This window comes from Balaenoptera physalus, assembly GCF_965194825.1.
Source record: "Balaenoptera physalus genome assembly, chromosome: 2".
NCBI classification, from domain to species: Eukaryota; Metazoa; Chordata; class Mammalia; order Artiodactyla; family Balaenopteridae; genus Balaenoptera; species Balaenoptera physalus.
This window is the reverse complement of record NC_138883.1, coordinates 11,713,451-11,734,227: the sequence shown is the minus strand read 5'-3', so window position 1 is coordinate 11,734,227 and position 20,777 is coordinate 11,713,451. Positions and strand designations below refer to the sequence as shown.

General features: G+C 56.0%; 1 protein-coding gene across 2 annotated transcripts in view; it reads right to left on the bottom strand.

Annotated features, from left to right (window-relative positions):
• ITPK1 (inositol-tetrakisphosphate 1-kinase) overlaps window positions 1-20,777 on the bottom strand; it is a gene marked incomplete at its 5' end in the record, with an annotated part of 212,149 nt that overhangs the window by 15,894 nt on the left and 175,478 nt on the right. For both annotated transcript variants that reach the window (XM_082451339.1, XM_082451340.1), the window contains 3 exons: window positions 1,289-1,454; window positions 5,227-5,267; window positions 5,595-5,693. In XM_082451339.1, coding sequence (XP_082307465.1) covers window positions 1,289-1,454; window positions 5,227-5,267; window positions 5,595-5,693 — 306 coding nt within the window. The remainder of the gene's footprint in view (window positions 1-1,288; window positions 1,455-5,226; window positions 5,268-5,594; window positions 5,694-20,777) is intronic.

The window sequence follows — 20,777 nt, the reverse complement described above, 5'->3', positions numbered from 1 at the left end:
AACTACTGAGCCCGCATGCCACAACTACTGAAGCCCGGGCACCTAGAGCCCGTGCTCCGCTACAAGAGAAGCCACTGCAATGAGAAGCCCGTGCACCACAACGAAGAGTAGCTCCTGCTCGCCCCAACTAGAGAAAGCCCGCACGCAGCAACGAAGACCCAATGCAGCCAAAAATAAATAAATAAATTTATTTAAAAAAAAAAAAAAGAGGAGTGGCTTGAAGCCATGAGGAGCTGATGGTGAGAGGCAGTCCCAGCAGACGGATTTTAGGAAGACAGATCTGTTTGCTCAGAGGGAAATAACGCAGCCTGGGCATTTCATCTGGTGATGGCGGGTTTCCCGTCCAGAGAGAAACACACAGTGAGTGAGAGCAAACCACACAAGGGCAACCAGACATCCTCCGAGGGGTCCTCTTGGAAAACCGTGCTTATTCCAGAGACACTGCCGCTGTTCCAAAGGTTTCCGGAACTTGCCTTAGAGATGCCTCCAGAACCACTAGAACAGTCTTTTAAGCAGCCCCAATACCAGCAAATCCTTGTCTTAGTGTCAGTTTTTGAAACGGCCAAGGGTCACCTGGAGCTGGTGAGCAGCTGAAGAAAAGCTGAGCGCGTGGAGCCCCTCAGCCTCCCTAGAGGACCCCCTCAGATGCCCCGATGCTGGCAGAACCCTGCAAATGCCACCACTGTGTGACATCTGAGGGACACGGAGGACCATCCTCCACTGATCCAAAACACGCTCCCCGATGCGTTCCTCAGCCCCGTGGGGGCCCGGCAGGCTGACCGTGCCCACTCCTGACCTGCCCGGGGTCCCGCGGCTGGGAAGTCCTGTGCCCTGTGCGCTAACTCCGAAGAGAGCGTGCGTCCACCTCAGCGGCTGCAGAAGCAGCAGGGAGCTCAGTGTTTCCCAGTTGGAAAAAGGAGACGTGCTAAAGCAGCCAGCGCTCTGGTCCTCAAAGTATGCGGGGCCCCTCCCTCCCTATCCCCCCCTGGCTTCGCTGAAGGGCCCATCAGCCATCCCAGCGTGTTCCCTGTGAGCCTCATTATCGCGTGGGGCCCCGGGAAGCGGCCTGGGTGCAGAAAGCTTCCAGGTTCTTCCTGGAATTTATGGCAGTTGAGACAGACGGAGCCCTTACAATGACCTGGCGTGCCCCAAGACCTCTTTGCCTACTGGACACAACTCTTCCAACCTTCAGATCACCTCTCCCCGCTCCAGAAACTGGCGGCTAGTGCCGTGCTCCGGCCGTGCCCCTGAGCTCAGGGCATCCAGAGATGGCGCAAGGCTCAGTTACCTGATGTGCCCGCGGAGAAGTTCTTCAGCGAGGGCCTCTGGACCACGGTATAGGACTCGCCGACCACAAACACCTTGTACAGGACGGCGTTGTGGTTGATGAAATTCTGGACCACGCAGGGCAGCTGGATGGCGCTCAGGCCCTCCTGGTTGAACACGATGGCCATCTGGGGAGACAGGGGGCCAAGGGCTTGGTCAGAGTGCACTACCTCCTCAGCCCCAGACACAGGGTGTGTCACCTGTCCGGAGCACTGCCACCAAGGCCCACCCCTGGTCCTGTAGCACAAGGGCTCCCCAAGAAGAGTCTCAAGCCAGGGTGAGTGGAGTGGGACTTGAGAAGAACACCTGGGGATCAATCCACTCCTGCTATGGGGGTTTGGACATCCTGCACCATCAGGGCCGCCATGTAAGGCTGAGCTGGCTGTGCACTGCACAATTCCACTACTCACACGGCACCCAGGGAATGGGACCCCCTGGGTTGTGTACTACTTAACCCTTATGAACTCCTAGAGGTTCCTCCACAAAGTCTTTGGTCAGGGGTGGGGGGTGGGGCGTGCGGGTGGCACGGCCAGGAAGCGGAAGACAATGGATCAGGGTTTGGGAGGCCTTGGGTCCAAGCCTGCATAACGACAAGCGCTGCCTTTTGAGCACTCATGACACACCTGGCCCTGTTCTAACCACTTTATATGAATCACCTGGTGTTTCCCTCACAATGTACCCCTGAGGTGGGCACTGACACCACGCCCCTTTTACAGATGAGGAAACTGAGGTCCTGCGGCACTTAGTGGCTGCTGGAAAGTGACAGAGCCCAGAATGGGCTGGGGTCCAACAGCCCCCAGCCTTGCCGTCTTACACACTGAGTGAGCCACACGAGCACTTGAGGAATGGGAACATGCCGCTCCCCGTCCCTGAATCCTCTGGGGACAAAGGCCTCCAACAGGAGGGTCTGGCAGGGGACTGAGGTCGAGATGGGAAGAGGGGCGGCTGGAGAAAGCCTGCCCGCTTTGGCTGAGGCAGGGCCCACTGCAGCCAGCTGCCAGTGCCGGGGCCACGGCTAATGCTTCGTTCAAGGCCACGGGGCCCCAAGAAGGAGCCACCAGACGCCCAGAGCTGCTGGGAGGGGTAACGGGGCTGGACAGCTGGCCACCACACTGGCTGTTGCCTCTCACATCAACTGTCACAGAGCACCACCACGACGTGCCTGGTGCTCAGCCGGGTGGGGCAGAAGTAGAGATCCAGGCCACACGGGGAAACGAAAAGTATGTGTGTGTGTGTGTGTGTGCGTGCGTGCGTGCGTGCGCAGCAGTGAATTATCTCCTTAGCCATCTGATGAAAGTAAGAGAGCCATACATGGGTTCAAGACCCAGCCCTGGCGCTTGCTGCATAAGCCCTGTTTAAGCTCCATTTTCCTCACCTGTAAAATACCATCAGTAACCACCATGGTGGGGCTTCCCTGACGGTCCAGTGGTTAAGACTCCGCACTTCCACTGCAGGGGGCAGGGGTTCGATCCCTGGTCAGGGAACTAAGATCCCGCATGTCGCGCAGTGTGGCCAAAAAAATTAAAAATAAATAAATAAAATAACCACCATGGGGTAGCTTCAGGGTCCTCCGAGCTTTTGACTCAGTGGGGGTTTTTTTTGCCTTTTTTTTTTAAAGGAGGGGACGTGGTATTCCACTGTGGAGCAAATTTGTGTGCTTACACCAGCTTAAAGCCAAGACAGGAGCCCAAACCATCGTGTGAACATAAGATGAAAACAAACTAGTCCCGACTTCAGTTGAGCGAGGGACCGGGGAATCAGAGGTAGGGCTCGGGCAGACTGGGGTACAGGTGAGGACCCCGGTCAGAAAGCCCCCTTTCCTGTGTAAAGCTAATCACGTGCACAGAGATGCCCTCCCTCCTCGCTGCACTCAGCATCCCCGGGCACCCCTGAGGGGGGTGACGAGCCTCGGCGTCCCACCCCCAGGCTCAGGCCACGGAGGGCACCCCGCCAGAGGGGGCGTCCCTCTGATGCTAACAGCCTCCCAGGAGGCAGACGGCCCGCGGCACACAAGCCCCCTGGGAATCTGCAACACCCCAGACCCTAATCTCAGGGCTCTGTCCCTGACCCCCACCCAGCAGAGGAGCCCCTCCCGGAAACAGTGCACGGCAGGCTGGGGGAGCCCCAGGGGTGGGGCAGTGGGGGGGATGTGGCTCACACCTTGGAGCCAGACTTGGATAACTGGACTGAGGGGTGAAGTAGCCTCCCCTGAAGGCGCTTGACCCCATGGAGTCAAGACTCCCCCGGAGGAGGGTGGCCACCTCGATCCGGAACCCCCGCCCCGTCAGCAATGACCCAGCGGGCTCCAGTGCAACTGGTTCCACGACAGTGTATCAAACACTCCCTGGGCCAGGCCCTATGGCACCACATGCAGCAACTCCCTTATCCTTACAACAGCCACCATATCCCCAGTTACAAGTGTGGGACGGAAACTCAGAGAGGCTGGGTAATCTGCCCAAAGTCACACAGCTGGTGGTGCTCAGAACCAGACCTGGTCCCAGGCTGGTGTGATTCCAAGGTTCTTACGTCAACAGCAGAAGCAGTTCCTTCCTGGCAGGCTGACCTATTCTGCATTAGGCTGGTCTAATTACACTAACGACTGCAGTTGCCTTTCTGTCCTGAAAACCCCGAGGCACTGACCAACAGAGGAACCTTTTGGTGGTGAGAAGCGCCAGGTGGAAGGTCGGGGAGCAGGTGCTGGTGCCAGTGAGGGGAGTGTGGGTTCCAGGGACACGATTCTGGCTGCTCTGAAGCCTTCCTGCTCCCTCCCGGGGCCCAGCCCAGGCGCACACCCCTGGCCCGGAGCCCAGGCAGGCCTGGACAGGGAAGGCTCCACGAGGGCTCCTGACCTTAGGAGACAGCTGACCTTTGCTACAGGCCAGGATTTCCTGCCCTCACGTTCCCTCCCACAAGCAAAGGGACCCCCTCAGCCTTGCAGCCCCATGATGGCATGTACCACACCATAGGGACACATCTGTTCACAGACATTTCCCCATAAATGCATGCCAGGGATAAAGACACTACATACATCTTCTCCAGGGCGCACTGCCGGGGTTGTCCACGTTTAGTCATAGGTCTTGGGGGAGCATTTCTGACGGCGGGGCTGCCCAGGACAGACTCTCCCACAGGGCCTTCTGGGTGGGTCAAATGTCTATGGCCCAGGGTGTCCTCCCATGCACCTAATGAGGGGGTCCCCAGGCTGGGCTGTGCCCCTGAAGACAATGTCCCAGGCATGGTTCTTAAGGACGGCGACAGACCCAGCAGAGCCCCTGCCTGGCCATTAGCTCCTCTTGCCCCCAAAAGGCTTCCTCCGCCCAGTCTCCCAACCACACCCCGCTGGTGCCCTCCGCCTCCGGGACTCTGTGCTCCCCACCAGGGCAGGACTCACATCTTACGCATCCTTCCCGCGGCACCCAAGGCCGGGAATGACCACTGGGTGAACACAGGAATGAATGAGAGGGTGGGGCAATCACGTACACGGCAGGTAGGGTACTCCTTCCGCCTCTCACCCCCTTCCCAAATTCAGCAGGACTGGCAGATCGCTGTGGGCAGCGATGGCATCTTTTCAGCGGGGCCCAGGCCAGTGCCCGGCACAGAGCAGGAAGTGACTGACACCGACGGGCCAAAGGCCTGGTCAGATGGAGGCCTGGCTCGCCCGGGCACAAAGGGGGCAGGCACAGCCATCGCGGCCTCGGGGACAGGACAGGCACAGGGTGCGGGTGTGGGTGGAGACAGCGTACAAAGCCGCGACCATCAGGAGCAGGGCACGGAGCGGGATCCAGCAGCAGGCCTGGCGGGCTCCCAGAGAGACACCGCGAGCTGAACGGATCAGGGGCAGGGGGACGGCAGGGGTGGGGAGGCGGGGCACAGGGCAGTCAAGTCGTCACATCTCCCACTCACCTCGTGAGAGTTGGTGCCATGAGCCACTCTGGTTTTGCAAACTGTGGGTGGGGGAGAGAAAAACAGAGGGGTTAGCAAGGTTATTCACCCACAAAGCCCAGCCTTGCAGGTACAGGAAGAAACTCTCAACAACTCCTGCAGCCCCTCAGGGGAGGGGCAGGTGGGAGCTGGAGGGCGGCGTGGACTCGACCAGGGCCAGCACCTGCCCGCGGGTGAGCTGGACGGACGCCGCCGGGCCAGGCCCTCACCACCCAGGAACCCAGGGACCCGGGGCCATGCCCTCCCCGGCGGCCGAGGCCTGCCTGCACCCTAGGGAAGTTTAAGGCCCACCCGGCCCCCACGTGGTGCGCTCAGGGCGCGGTACTCACTGAATGGGAAGGCCAGGCCATTCTCCTCCAGGAGCCGCATGGTGTCGTCTCCGCCCAGGCTCGTGAGCTCCATGAAGGGTGGTGAGCAGATCCTGTCATCTGGGGGTGGAGGAGAAGCCCAAGTCAGCACCGCCCTCTCCTCGGGGCGCCCTCAGCGCCCCTGCCCACCCCATCTGACGGCCCATACGCCGCATTCAGCCACACGCCCCAGGAATGAGAGCACAGACTTTCATTACATTTTCTAATAGCATTTCTGTAATGATGGAACCAATACACGATAACGGCAAAGGCTGAAGATCAACTAAAAGTGAAAACCAGACCCAGTCACAGATACGACTGCGATTACCTCCTAGCCCGCACTTGGGCATGTTACACACACACAGCTCCACAACGAGGTACTCAACAAAACTCAATTTGAGTTTTGTAACTCAAATTTTCACTCAATCAACTATGAACTCTGTTCTGGGGCAATGAAGATTTCCCCCTCCAAAGGGTAAGCTGGGACGAAGTGAGAGAGTGGCATGGACTTATATACACTACCAAATGTAAAATAGATAGCTAGTGGGAAGCAGCCGCATAGCACAGGGAGATCAGCTCAGCGCTTTGTGACCACGTAGAGGGGTGGGATAGGGAGGGTGGGAGGGAGATGCAAGAGGGAGGAGATGTGGGGATGTATGTATATGTATAGCTGATTCACTTTGTTACACAGCAGAAACTAACACACCATTGCAAAGCAATTATACTCCAATAAAGATGTTAAAAAAAAAAAAAAAAGACTTCCCCCTCCATACGCAGTATCAGCTTAATGATAATCACAGGAACGACACCAGCCCTTCAGCTCTTACCCCGGGTCTACCACTGCCAAGGGCTTTACATACATCACCTGTGAAGTCTGCAAATAATCCCGTGGGGAGGATGCTGAGGGTGGGGTGGGGGGATTAAAGAGCGGCTCGCAGTCACACAGGGACCCCTGGCACGCAGCCTCTCGCCACCTAACAGAGGCGGCTCCCGACCCCTCTGTCACCCCGACGGGCCGCACGCGAGCACAGGCACCGCCCTCCTCCTGCCACCCCACTCCCGCCCCGGCCCCACCGCCCACGCCGCTGCTTTCCTGAGTGCCCCCTCTTGCAGGGGTGCGCGCTCACCCTGTGGGTTCCAGGCGTGTTTGGTTTTCTGAGAAGCTCTGGGAGCTGGGTGTGCTCTGTTCGTCAGGGCGCTCCTGGTGCCAGACACCGAGTGAGGGCAGAACAGATTATTCGCGGGAAAACAAAGTGTATTCTGAATCTCTCTACTGATTGTTAAATTGCATGACTGGTTTGTTATTACTACTCAGTCTACCTCCATCCCCACTCAGGGCACCAGCTCCCAGGAGGTAAGACCACCCCGTATTTCTGGGCACAGGAGCTGGGAAAGGCTGAGCATCAGTGGGATGGGGGTGACACCCCCATCCCTGCCACAAACTTGGAAACCAAACCGAAAGCAAACAATAAAGCAGCTTGTCTCCAACAGCTTCTACTACGTGGCCGGCTAAGAGGTCAGTACATTAAAACATTGAAACCAAGGTAAGATCCAGCTTCACGTATCTCATAAAAGCCAGTGCCAAGAATTACACAGGGAACATTAAAAGTGTTCTAATTTCCCTCCCCGCCCCCCGCCCCCACCAGCAAAGTCCAAACTCCAAACAGGCGCAGAGCGATGGCAGGTTCTCGGGGACCCAGGGAGGGTGGAGCCCTGGCAGACGGCGAGGCAGGCCCTCTGCACGGAGCGCTCATGTTCCTCAGGGACAGATGCTGAAACAGAGGCCCAAAGAGGCAGTCTTTGCCCAAGGTCACTTGACAGCCACGTACAGAGCCAGGACAAGGAGCCAGGCTCACATGGCAGGCCAGGAGAAGAGAAGCCAGGGACATCAGAGCAGGGAGGTAGGGTTGGGGCGGGGGGAGGGTGTCCTGGCTCTCAGCTGTAAGCCCTTGTCTAAACAGGGCCCCATTTCTGCACCCCCTGCCCAGAGTCAGAGCCGGGGTGGAAACACGGGTGAGGGGCTGGCAGGCTGTGGAAGGAGGAAGCGCCCTGCGCAAAGGCTCCTTGCTGCAGCCCCTCCAGCCCAGCCCTAACGGGGCGTGACACTCCAGGCCAAACAAACTGGAGAGAGTGGCAGCAGGCCGGCTTGCAGCAGTTGCCCACCTGGCCTGGCAGGGGGTCCACCCTGGACCCAGCCCTCCCATGGGAAGACTCGGAGATCCCTGGAGTCAGACAGACCACCTCCGGTCAGAGCTTCCGGAGTTTTCGGAGCAGGTGAATCTGCCTGGCTTTTAGATCCGCCTTCAATGCCCTTCCCACCCCAGCCCAAAGCTTTCAAGTCATGTCACGGCTAACGGCCAACAGTCAATAAACCCCACTTGTTATGTGCCAGACACTGTTCCACACAGCCTGCAAAGCAATCATCTACCCTCACAAGAACCCCACAAAGAGGTGCTGTCACCCCCATTTTACAGATAAAGAAAATGGGGCACAGAGAGGTGAAGCTCCCTGTCCAGAGTCACACAGCGAGTAGGGGGTGCAGCTGGGGGCTCATCCCCGGGCAGCTGGCTCCCAAGTCCATGCTACTGACCACGGCCTCCCTAGTAGAAAAAGTGCCCGCTCCATATCAACAGAATAAAGGACAAAACCCACACGATCCTATCAATAGATGCAGAAAAAGCATTTGAGCTAAAACTATAAAACGCTTAGAAGAACACACAGGTGTAAATCTTTATGACCTTGGATTAGACATGGTTTCTTAGATACCAAAAGCACAAGCAACCAAAGTAAAAATAGACACATTTGAAGTCATCAAAATTTTAAACTTGTGTGCTTCAAAGGACACTATCAAGAAAGTGAAAAGACAACCCACAGAATGGGGGGAAATATTTGCAAATCATATATCTGATAAGGGTCTAGTATCCAAAATTTATGAAGAACTATTAACAACCAAACAATTAAAAGACCAGTAACCCAATTTAAAAAATGGGCAAAGGATCTGAAACGGACAGTTCTCAAAATAGGATGTACGAATAGCCAATAAGCACGGGAAAGGATGCTCAACATCATTAGCCATCAGAGGAATGAAGATCAAAACCACACCTATTAGGTTGGCTACAACCAAAAAGACAGACAATAACAAGTGTCCTGACATTGCCGGTGGGAATGTAAAATGGTCCAGCTGCTTTGAGAAACAGTCTGGCAGTTCTTCAAACAGTCAAACATAGTTCCAGTGTGACCCAGCAGCCCACTCCTAGCTATACAACCAAGAGGACAGAAACATATGTCCACAAAATAACCTGTCCAGGAATGTTCATAACAGCGTTATTCATCACAGCCGAAGAGTGGCAACAACCCAAATGTCAATCAACTGATGAGTGCGTAAACAAAACGTGATATATCCATGCAATGGAATATATCCAGCCATAAAAAGCACTGATTCATGCTACAATGTAGATAAACCTTGAAAACATTCTGCTAAGTGAAGGAAGCCAGTTAGAAAAGCCACAAAATATATGACTTCATCCCAAATGTCCAGAATGGGCCGATCCATAGAGACAGAAAGGAGACTGGTGGTTGCCAGGGCCTGGGGGGCAGGTGGAATGCGGAGTGAGTGCAAATGCGTACATTCCTTTTTGGGGTGATGAAAATGTTCTGGGATTAGATAATTGTGATGGTTGTACAACTCTGTGAATATATTCACACCTACTGAACTGTATCTACACTTTAAAAAGGTGGATTCTATGGTACGTGGCTTATACCAATTGAAAAAGAAAAATAAGGAAAAAACCCCAGCGGCAGCAGCTGCCATCCAGCGAGCGCTCGCTCTCTGCGGGAAACTGGGCTAAATAAATGCTTCGGGTACAGTGTCTCCTTCGATCCTCCAGAAAACCTGCAGAGACCCGTCCCCCAGCCCCGCCCCTGCCAAGGCCAGGGTGAACCAGAGAAGGATGAGGAGTGCTCTCCCGGAGATATCTGGGGTCCAGATGAAATGCAGAGACGAGACACTTCCAACGAACAGGCCGCATCCAGCATTAGGCCAGACACCCACACCTTTCCGAAATCTCAGGCTCTGGTGTCTGAGGTGGTAGCCTGGGTGGTGGCAGGACCCAGCAGAGGTGGCCAAGGACCGAGTGTGACAAGAAAGAGGGGCCCAGGCACGGCATCATGCTCTTCTTCCTTTATCCTAACTTGGAGCTTGCTGACCACACCCTGAGAAGCAGGCACTACCAGCTGCAAACCCCGCGCCCTCTCCAGGGTGGGCCCGGGACCGAGACCTCCCTGATCATGCGGCCTGAAAGGCCCACAGACCAAGCTCAGTCTGTGGGGGTCAGCCTTGGGGGAAGGCAGTCCTGTGCCCGCAGGGCAGAGGCTGGAAAGGAACCTGTGTCCCTCACTGGGCTGCAGGCTGCCCCACGCCCAGGGCCTGTCCCGACGCTGGACTCGGGTACAGCAGACCACCATGACTCTACTGCTTGTAGCCAAAATCATCCTGCCACGCCTGTGAAATCACAGTAAATCAGAAACTACTACTGTTTCTATTTTGGTTTCAACAACCGGTCACCAACAAAAAAATGTGTTGTATCCCTGGAGCTAGAGACCCAGCAATGAAGGAACACAGGCAACGCTGCCTCGTGGAGCTGACATTTTCCAGGTGCAGGGACCGGACAATAAGCCCGATGGATGAGTAAAAGGGACAGCTAGATGGTGCTGGCGGGTGACACGGGGAGCGTGAGGGGGCTGCCAGTGGAGGTGGAGGGGTGACCGGGATATGCCTCGCTGAGCGAAGGCACAGGAAGGCGAGCAGTCAGCCTGGGCATCTGGGGGAAATGCGCTCCTGGCAGACGGAACGGCCAGTGCAAAGGCCTTGCTTGAGGACACGCTGCCGTCTGGTCATACAAACGGACCCAGCCTTTGAGATGAAGACGGTGACAACAGTCTAGCTTGTGGACACAAAGGTCACCTGAGTGGGAGGGTCGAGGAAGCAGCCGCGCCCTGCAGCGGTGGAGCCAGCGCCTTGGTGGCAGCAGACAGGCCGGCCCCGCCCCATGTGAGGGACAGCGACAGCAGAGTTCCCTCCAGCTCCGCCCTGGGAAAATCACAACAGTGCCAACAGCTCTTCTCCCCCAAATAGAATAAGACTCTTTCTATCAGTCAGCACTGGGCGCTATTTCTGGTTCCCGGAAAAAGGCTACTGCTGCTTATTTATCTGTCGTCTTTATTTCTGGATGGGAGTTGGAAAGAGGGTTTTTTTTAGTCAGATGGTGGGTTGTGTTCTGTTAAGAGCTGAAATATTAGCCCCTGGGAACCTGAAACACCCGCTCTTCCCTCTCTGCTACCCTCATCAGAGAACGTGAAGCCAGAGGTCCTCAGAGATGGCAAGTCCTATCAAGTCCAGAGAGGGGAAGAGAATAGTTCAAGACCATACACAAGTCACAGGCAGGCCCAGGGTGAGAATCCAGGTGTCCAAGTCACATCACTGCCCTGTCCACTCTGGCAGGTGGCCATGCTCCCATGCAACTGGTGGCAGCTGATACAGAACTAGCAAGAGGACAAAAGACAATGACAAACAGGTGCTACAAGAGGACAACTAGGGGTAGGGGAGAGGTGGAGACAGCACTTTGAAGGTGCAGCTTTGAAGCCTGACTTTGAACCTGGGGTAAACTAGCTGTAACCTTTGGCAAATGACTGAACAATGCTGGGCCTTGCTCTTTTCATCTGTAAAATGGGAGCGATGCCTCCCTAGAGGGTTGTTGGGAGGCCTTGGCACCTAACAGGCACATAGCAGTGGCTGCTATTTCTATTACTACACTGGGCAAGGCCACCTGGGCTGCCCACAGGAGAGTGGGTAGGTTCTGAATCGTGGCCACCGGTCCATGTCCAGCTACCGGGGACGTTGGGCCCTGGGCCTCATCCTCCTTGGCTCCCTGGCTGTGCCCAGCATGGTGCCAGCAGAGCAGGCCCTCTGCACACAGATGCGAAGGAAGCCTTGGCGGGGCCCCGGCGATGCGGGGCCTGGGGACAGCTGTGACAAGACTCTGCTTTGGTTCTTTTCTCCCAGACAGGTATAACTTCTTCACCCAGATGATACCCAGTGGAAACAAAACCTGGGGCAGGGACAGTCCCCAAGGACATGCAGAGTGGGAATCCTTTGCAGGGCGGGGCCCCAGAGAATGACACCCACGAGTGAGGGCTGTGCTGAGGCGAGAGGAGCTGCAGACAGACCAGAGAAGCGGCTCCGAGGGCCTGGAGCCCGCTGCGTGCTCCTAGGCAGCGGGGAGGACTCACCTGGGACGTGCCGGGGGAGGAGTTACTACATTCGAGGGCTCTGTCTCCCTCTCTAGAACATCGATTCCACGAGGGCAGGGGCTGGTGGGTTTATTCACTGCTGTGGGCCCAGTGCCTAGAACACTGAGGTGCACAGTAGGTGCTCAACAAGTCCTTGTTGAGTGAAGGGACTGATCTTCGACAGCGCCCTACGCACAAGGCCGGCTCCTTGGGCATCTAGGCCACGTCCGGACAGACGCAGAGCCTATGGTCAGTGTGCTTGGGCGCCGATGTCCCACATTCCAGGCCGCCTGCCTGCTACCTGCGCCCTCGGGCCACCGCTGCACCCTCACACTCCGCTCCCCCGAGGCCTGCCCACCCGGGTCTGTTCCATCTGAAAAGACGACAGCTGTCACAGCTGTCCCCTCTCAGCCTGGCCGCTGGCTTCTCTGGAGGACTTTCCCCTGCAGAAGCATCTTGTTTATCTACTTTGCTATGACTCTGACTGGACTTTGCTTTTTAATTGTTTTTACTGAATGCTGTTGCCACCAGTATTTTCCTGTGATTTTGCATTTCCTGGTCACCCGACTGGTGACATTTCCCCTCAGGTCAGACATTCACGTTTGTGCCAATCTTCCTCCGCCATGGGCCGAACACCTCTCATGCATGATAAGGCTCTGGGCTTGTGATGAGTCATTCCCACAGGCCGCATTCCCAGGAGGGGGTCCGCGCTCCACCGCCATCAACGTTTCTATGTTTCTTGCCACAGGGTCATGCTGCTTCCCAAAGGGACGGCGGCAGTTTCCTGGGGCACCAGCAATGCAGGGTCTTGACCGTGCCTTCCCAGGCCCAGGCAGTCCCTTTTTCAGAAATCTGGGCAGTACTTTCATGAGGGAGGATGACGGGTGACACAGTGAATGGTCCAACCCCCGCATACAGGGTCACTCAGGGTCGAGCAGGCCCCGCAGCAGAGGGAGCGAGGCCCGGAGACATCGGCTGGCGTCGGGGGCTGGGGGCAAGGCCCGTGCATGACCCAGTGAGCGAAAGCCCTGGACGGGGGCCCGGAGACCTGCATGCAAGTTCCGGCAGCTCCCCTGGGCCCAGGCGAGCCACGTGGCCTTTCAGGTCTTGGGTTCCTATCAGTAGACCGGGGATCATAATTAATCACTCCTGTCTACTTGCTGGAGTTGAAAGGATGAGGAAAAAGGGCTGCGAAATGCCAGCTGAAGAAGCCAGCTCCCCCTTGGCGGGGATGGGGGTGCAGGGAGTGCGGTGGGCAAGGGCCTGGAGTTGCCATCTGTTCACACGCCCCACCCCCCAACGACACGACAGGGGAGCCTCTGGGCTCACAGGTGCCACCGGGAGGCGGGTGGTGGCGAAGGGCCCCTCACCCGTCTCCCAACAGGTGCACCCCAAGCCCTGCGTGCTGAAGGCAGCACCGAGGGAGCGTGTGACTCAGGTACGAGCCAGCAGACTGACCCCTGGGAGAGCAGGGCTGCGCTAGGAAGCACGTGCAGACTTCTAACTGCATCCTGGAGAGACCAGGGAGGGCTCCTCGGGGGGAGGCGACATCCCGGTGGGCCTCGGTGAAGGCCGGAAATTTCAGTCCATGCAAACCCTCCCTCCTCCGTCAGAGAGCTGCTGCCTCGACTTGGGGCTCCACCTTTCAGGCAGAATGGGGGCTCCGTGAAGGCAGGGGCCTTGTCTACCGCGTTCATGGCTGCATCCCCAACAAACAAGTCCACGAGTGAATGAACGAAGCGCCGGCCTGGGCTCCCACCTCTCCTGGCCAGAGGGAGGTGGCCCTTATCAAAAGGCAGGTTCCCTCACACCTCGGCCCAGGACCCCCCAGCTGGGGGCACCAGATGCTGCCTCTCAGAGCCGGTCTCGGCCCTGCTTCCCTGGGCCACTCCCCATTCCCCGGGGCCTGGGCTGTATGGCAGGACAGAGCCTTATTCAGGAGGGGACAGTGAGGAGATCCCCTGTGTCACTGACAGCAGGCACAGGAGCGGGGAGGTGTGGGCAGGGTCCGGGCTCTCACTCAATCTTCTGAGAGTTGAGAAAACTAACACCCTGATTTCACAGGCCCTGGAGCCTCTGCACATGCTGGTCCCTCGGCCCTGCAAGCCCCTTCTTGCAGCTCCTTCCTGGCCTGGGAAGCTCCTGCTCGTGCCCCAAGCCCTGGGTCAGGCCACCTCCCTCCTCGGAGCACCTGCTTCTCCCACGCCTCGGGGAGGCCTCTCCTGTGGGCTCACCAGGGCCCGGTGTGCCTGGCTTTGAATCCCGGCTCCACCTCGTATCAGCTGTGCCACGCTGGCCAAGTAACTTCACTTCGGCCTCAGCTTCCTCGCGGGAAAGAGGACAACAAAAACAGTACCGACTTCACAGGGTTGTCTCCCACTCCCCCATGTTTACAAAATGTATTTTAAAATTATGAAACAGTTCCTTAATACAGTTCCCTCCAGGAAGGGCAGCTGCACCCCAGCATCTGGGTAGCTGTAGTGGCCCCAGCCTGCCCAGCACGACCCATCCCAGGTTCAACCTTTGGATGATCCGCCAGGACAGACACAACAAGTGCGGTGGCCCAGGGCTGGGGCTTCTTCCCAGCTGCTGGCGTTTGTTAACCAAGGAACCCCCTTGTTGGTACCCTCACCCCAGAACCATCTTCTCCCCACTGTGGCTGCAATACCCACAAACCACTGGGTTCCCGGCATCCTGCCCGCCTCAGCTACCATCCAGCGCAAACCACACACAGCGGCTGGGTCCCGGATCATCTTCCTAAAGCTCCGACCTATACATTGAAGCAGCTCTCAGCTCAATAATTGTCCAAGGCTGACGTGCGTGAAGAGCCTTTCCAGGCTCCTGCAACATGATTCTGTTTGCCTTCCCATTATGGGCTGCAATGTGTCCCCCCAAATTCATATGCTGAAGGCCCAACCCTCAGGACCTCAGAATGTGGCTATTATTTGGAGATAGGGCCTTTAAAGAGGGGATTAAGTTAAAACGAGGTCACATGGGGGCCCTAATCCAACTGACTCATGTCCTTAAGAAGAGGAGACAGGAGACACAGGGAAGACCATGACAAGACACAGGGAGAAGACAGCCACCTACAAGCCAGGGAGAGAAGCCTCAGAGGAAACCAGCCCTGCCAGCACCTTGATCTTGGACTTCCAGTCTCCAGAAATGTGAGAAAATTAACTTCTGTGATTTAAGCCACCCAGTCTGTGGTGCTTTGTTGTAGCAGCCCTGGCAATCTAACTCACTTCCCAGCTCCTCTCAGATGCAGAACCAAGATCGTTCCCAGCCAAAGCCCGGCTCCACGCGGAGTGGTCTCCTCATCATTCCCCACACACGCCTCTGGACTCCCCTCCTCCCACCAGTCGGCAACAACCCACTCAGCCGGTGTCACTCAATTTCCCCTAAGCCCCTGGGAACAAGCTGTCTCCTAACAATGACACCTCCCCTGCATCTTCTACTGGCAGTCTCACCTGTTCCACTACCATCTCTCTCCTGCATCGCTACCTTGTTTGCTTGCTCACTTCTGGTCCCCTAGTAAATTTCCACACATTTGGGTTCTGACTGTGCAACCAGGCGGTACGTTCCTTGGGGTCAGGACCTGGCCTGACCCCTAGCCCAGTGCTGCTCAGAGACGGCAGCCGTCAGTAAAAACTCTCTGGCAAGTGCACATGTGTGAGATGAACCGAATAAGTGTGAGCTGTGAGCCCGGAAACAAAAGGAGAAAGGGGAGCATGGAGGAGCACAACTGACCAGCACAGGGAGAGAAAGGAGGTGGCCTGCAACTCCTCGACTGGCCACCAGGCAGCGCTGTTGCTCTGGAGCAGCCCTAGTGACTGCGGCCATGGGGCTTGAGTGCTGGCCTGGCCTGCCAACCTGCAGACTCCAGTGTTCGTGACTCGTCTGGTGCCTGATCGTCCAAAGTCACCTGCCCCCTGCCGTCATCCTGTTAGGGGGCAGGAGCCACGTGTTCTCGAATCCTAGACAGGGAAAGACGTTCTGTGTATCCTGGGCAAACCAAGTCTTAGCCTGACAGCCCCTCTGAAGACAACTGAGTGGCTTTTTGGCTCGTGGTGATGGTAGCCACCCAGTAATTCAGAACAGACAAGTTGGGGAGGGACAGCAGCCGCAGGCCTGGATCAGGAGGAGGCGGCCAGGAAGGGCTCGGATGACAAGCCCACGGGACGAGAAGAGATGCGAGTGGGAAGCGGTCTCTGAAGTGGAGCCGGGCCTGGGCGTGAGGAGGGCGCTTCCCGTCCGCACCTTGACTCTCCTGCTCCCCCTGTCCGCAGTATAATGTCCCGCCCACCAGCCTGGCCACGGAAGGGCTCCCCAAGGCAGTGTTCCGCCCTCGCCTCCCCGCTCTCCTCAGGAGGCACCTTCCTGGGATGCCCCCAAGCCGCCCCGCCCCACCTCGATGAGTCAGAATCTCTGCTGGTTCCCCCCAGCGACACTCAGGAACTGTCCCCTGCTCTGACCCCGCACGCACCCTAGCACCCGCTTCCAGTTCACTCTGCATTCCCTTTATGGAAGGTGACTCATCTCTCCCTATAGCCCGAGGCCCCCTGGAGGCACAGAGGCTGGATTTGTGGGGGGATTTGTGTCGGGCTTCAAAAGGGCGGAAACGATTGGACGACGGTGACATCATCCTGTCTCTTCAGACCCACTCACAGCCCCAGATGACATGAAACTGAAATAATATGTTTTGTTTTGTTTAAGTCATTAAAGTTCCAGCCCTTGAAGCCACATGCCCTGGAGATGTGGGGACTGGGGAGCCTGACTCATGGGAACCACCTGGAAATCTGCCAGGGCTTTGGGTTGATCCCAGGAGAGGCCGATCCTCATCCTCGTAGCCTCTCGTAGGCCATGGGTGTACGTAGTGGTGGGCTGGGTGCCTGGGTTCCGATCCCAGGTCCACTGTCTCACCCTGGGCTGGCCGCCTCTCTGTGCCTCTGTTTCCACATCTGCAAGATGGGGGTAACACCGGCTCCTACACCCTAGGCTCCTTGTGAGGATGTGAGGACTAGATGAGTCACCATGAGTGGCCGTGCAGGGGGAAGCACCACGTAAGGCTTGGCTGCCTTCAGTTGGCATTGGGTCTGCTCCTCCTTGCGCGCTGAGGCCCAGTCTACAACCTGGGCATCCATTCTGAACCCACGATGGGGTGGAGGGCTCCCCAGGAGCTAGGACTGTCTCATGAGTATCAGGCTTAGGACACAGGTGGCCCTTGAGGTACCCCCTCCGGGAAAAGGGAGGAGAGAAGGCCCTGCCCGCTGCTCAGGTACCAAGGGGCTCAGACGGAGTCAGAGGCTGAGCGAGGCCGAAAGTGAAGGGTGTACGGGAGCTGGGTGCTGAGGCAACCTGGGGCGAGCCTTCCCCAGGCACGGCTGGGCACTCACTGCTCACCGTCCAGTTCACCCACGGCGTCTGAGGGGAAGAAGGGCCTGACACCTCAGAAGGTCACGTGAGGACAGTGGATGTGAGGAGAGGCCAGGGTTCCATCCACCCAGGCCCACGGCCACACAGACCAGGCGGCGAACCTGGAGGCCTCAGGGCCCAGGAGCCAGCCTGGATGGTGCTCCTCCCCAGGACCCCGAGGGGAGGCGGAGAGAAGTGGCGCTTCCTGAGTACCGACAGGCTCACGCTGTGTCCCTGCCGCTCACATGGTGAGGGAGGGCTCAGCCAGGGGTGCCGTGCAGAGGCCCAGCCTGGTGCTGCCTGAGGCACAGGGAGGGCCGGACAGCCTTTGCTGCCTTGAAGATGGAGGGGCCCATGAGAAGGAATATGGGGGCTCTAAGAGCAGAGGGTGGCCCCTTGCTGACAGCCAGCAGGGAAACTGGGACCTCAGTCCTGCAGCCACAAGGAAGTGATTCCTGCCAATAAGCATGAGCCTGGGAGCGGGTTCTTCCTCGGGGCCTTCGGATGAGAACTCAGCCCAGCTGACACCTTGATTCCCATCTGAGACACCCTGAGACCAGAAACCAGCCACGCCAGGTAGACTTCTGACCTACTGAACTGTGAGATAACGAAGGGGGGATGTTGAAAGCCACTCAGTTTGTAGTTACCTGTTATGCAGCAATAGGAAACTAATAGGCTTGGTTATTATGAGTTTTCAAAGGGGGACCTTGACTCTGTTATTTGGACACTGGGTAGGGGGGTGGGGGCATTTCAGCAGTGGCTGCAGCCCCTACCCTGCTCCCTGGAGGCTTCTGAGGGGCCCCCCTAAGGCCCTGCTACCAGCCTGATCCTCAGCTCCCCAGCTACAGGCGTGCTGTTGGGGAAAATACTGGAAGGTGGGGAACCAGCCTGAAATTGGGGGAGGGGGTGGCTTCTAGGCAGGAACAGAGGGGAACAAAGGCCACAGGTCTGACAGTCCCCAGTCTGACATGGCCCTGGTCAGCTGGACCAGCTTCCATCCAGTCTGACTCAGCTAAGGACCTGTTTCTTCTCGAGGGGACAGAGTGCTATCTGCACCCAGTGTGCTCGAGGCCAGGAGCGTGGAAGTCAGACACTGGCCCCGGTGGAGACAGGGACATTCCTGAGTCCCATTCCAGCTTATGGAAACGGCTGCTGGAAACGCGGATTAACTCTGTGGCAGCTGTTTGCACTGATTTATGGCCCCTTCCGGACCCAAAGGCTCACTGCCCCACTCGGCTCCAACTCCCAAAACGCAGCAGCCTTTGCTGTTTTCAAGACGTTTTAAAAAATAATATTTGAAGTGCTCTCTCTGGTCATACATATTCTAAAAGCAGAATAGAAAACGTTAGCTTGGTCCAGGGCAAAGATGAAGCTTCCAGCGACGAGACAGTCCATATTTGTAAACAATACGACAATCTCCTTAACCCCAAAAGAGGCTCTAACCAATCAATAAGAAAAAGACCAACAACCCAAGAGAAAAATGGGCAACTAACATGAAAAAATTCATACACAGAAGAAATGCAAAGGGGCAACAGACACAAGAAGAAACGCGTAATCTTGTCAATAATGGAAGAAACGCAAATGAAGGTAAGTCAGTTATCATTTCTCCAGCAGCCATGTACTCTAAGGAGTAAAATTTGTTCAAACCTTTTGAAGAACAATCCAGCAATACCTGCAAAGTGAGAAATGTTTATAATGGTCTTTGGGCAATTCCACTTCTAGGGATTAATTTTACAGACCTATGCAAAGACCTGTGTTTACTGCAGCTCAGTTAAAAGAAAACATCCAAATTAAACTGGAATGACTTTATGAGCCCCGTATAATTGAGTAAATTATGGGTTTTTTTTCATTCACATGCTGAAATCTTATGTCGTCATCAAAAAGGGCAGATCAGACCTAGTCTAAACAGATGTGAGCCACTGGCAATCAGGGCCCTGCCTGCTGACAGAGGGACTTCAGGACCAGATCTGAGCAGGGCTGGGGGTGAGCGGCCCTCAGGAGGCATCCAGTCCAGCAATTCCTGAGGTGTGCTGGGTGGACCAGGCCTCTTACCATAAGCGCAACAAAAACGAGAGGGGGGACCCATAACTGATTAGGTGGAAAAGGCTAAATATTGCTGTATTTCATCGATTCTAGGGCGTGGGTTTGGTTTTCTTCATTTTCCATCTCCGAAGTTGAGATGTGGCTCATCACTTATGGTGTGTCGCAATTTAATTCGCATTTTTTTCTTTATTTGGAAATATAAGCTATCAGCGCAACTTCCACCGGTGGTAAAATTCAGTTTGCCTGCCTCTGAGAGACTGAAGATTCATATTAGCACATAAAGGCTCTGAAAAGTCCTGCAGCAAAGAAACGTGTCTACTCCCGATTTCTCCACCACGTCTGACACAACCCCCAACTTTTCCTTTTCCTTCTTAATTCTCATCTTTGCCTTTCCCTTTGTTTACAAATGAGATCATGCTGGGGCTCCATGGAGGCCCCTCCCCACCATGGATGTCTGAGAAGGCAGAGAAGTCCCTGTCACTTTCCAGTGCAACTGGGGCGAAGGGAGGCACACTCGCTCTTTAAAACTCTGTATAGGGACTTCCCTGGTGGCGCAGTGGTTAAGAATCCGCCTGCCAATACAGGGGACATGGGTTCAAGCCCTGGGCCAGGAAGATCCCACATGCCGCGGAGCAACTAAGCCCGTGCGCCACAACTACTGAGGCTGCACTCTAGAGCCTGCGAGCCACAACTACTGAGCCCATGTGCCACAACTACTGAAGCCCACGCGCCTAGAGCCCGTGCTCCACAAGAGAAGCCACTGCAATGAGAAGCAGGTGCACTGCAACGAAGAGTAGCCCCCGCTAGCCGCAACTAGAGAAAGCCCGCGTGCAGCAACAAAGACCCAACACAGCCAAAAATAAATAAATAAATAAATTTATTTAAAAACCCCCAAAAAACTCTGTATAAAGACCATTGGGCAAAAACCGCAACAGCAACAATTGTCATCAAGAACCATCAATGGATGCTTTAAAAAAAAAAAAAAAGTGGGTAAAAGTCTGACAAGAAACAGGATGACTGCAAAGTGTCTCCCTATGAGATAACTGCCAACACAAAGGGAAAAACAGAAATTTGCAGAGGAGAACCGTGGCAGACACAACTCTGACCAAATAATCTATTAGCCAGAGGGAAGACACACTGATGTCATGTCCTCCTGATCGGAGCGGGGAACAGTATTGCTGGTGTGGCGCTCCTGCCCCAAATGCAGAATCTCCACCTACTCAGGGGAAAACATCAGATACACCCAAATTGAGGGACACGCGGCAAAATAAACAGTCAAGGCTCCTCCAAAGTGTCAAGGTCATGAAAGACAAACAACCTGCGGCCCCGCTCTAGGTGGACGGAGTCCACAGATGGACAACCAGACTGGATCCTGAGCCAGGAACAGGGTAGCAGTGGGACAGCTGTGAAATTGTTTAATAA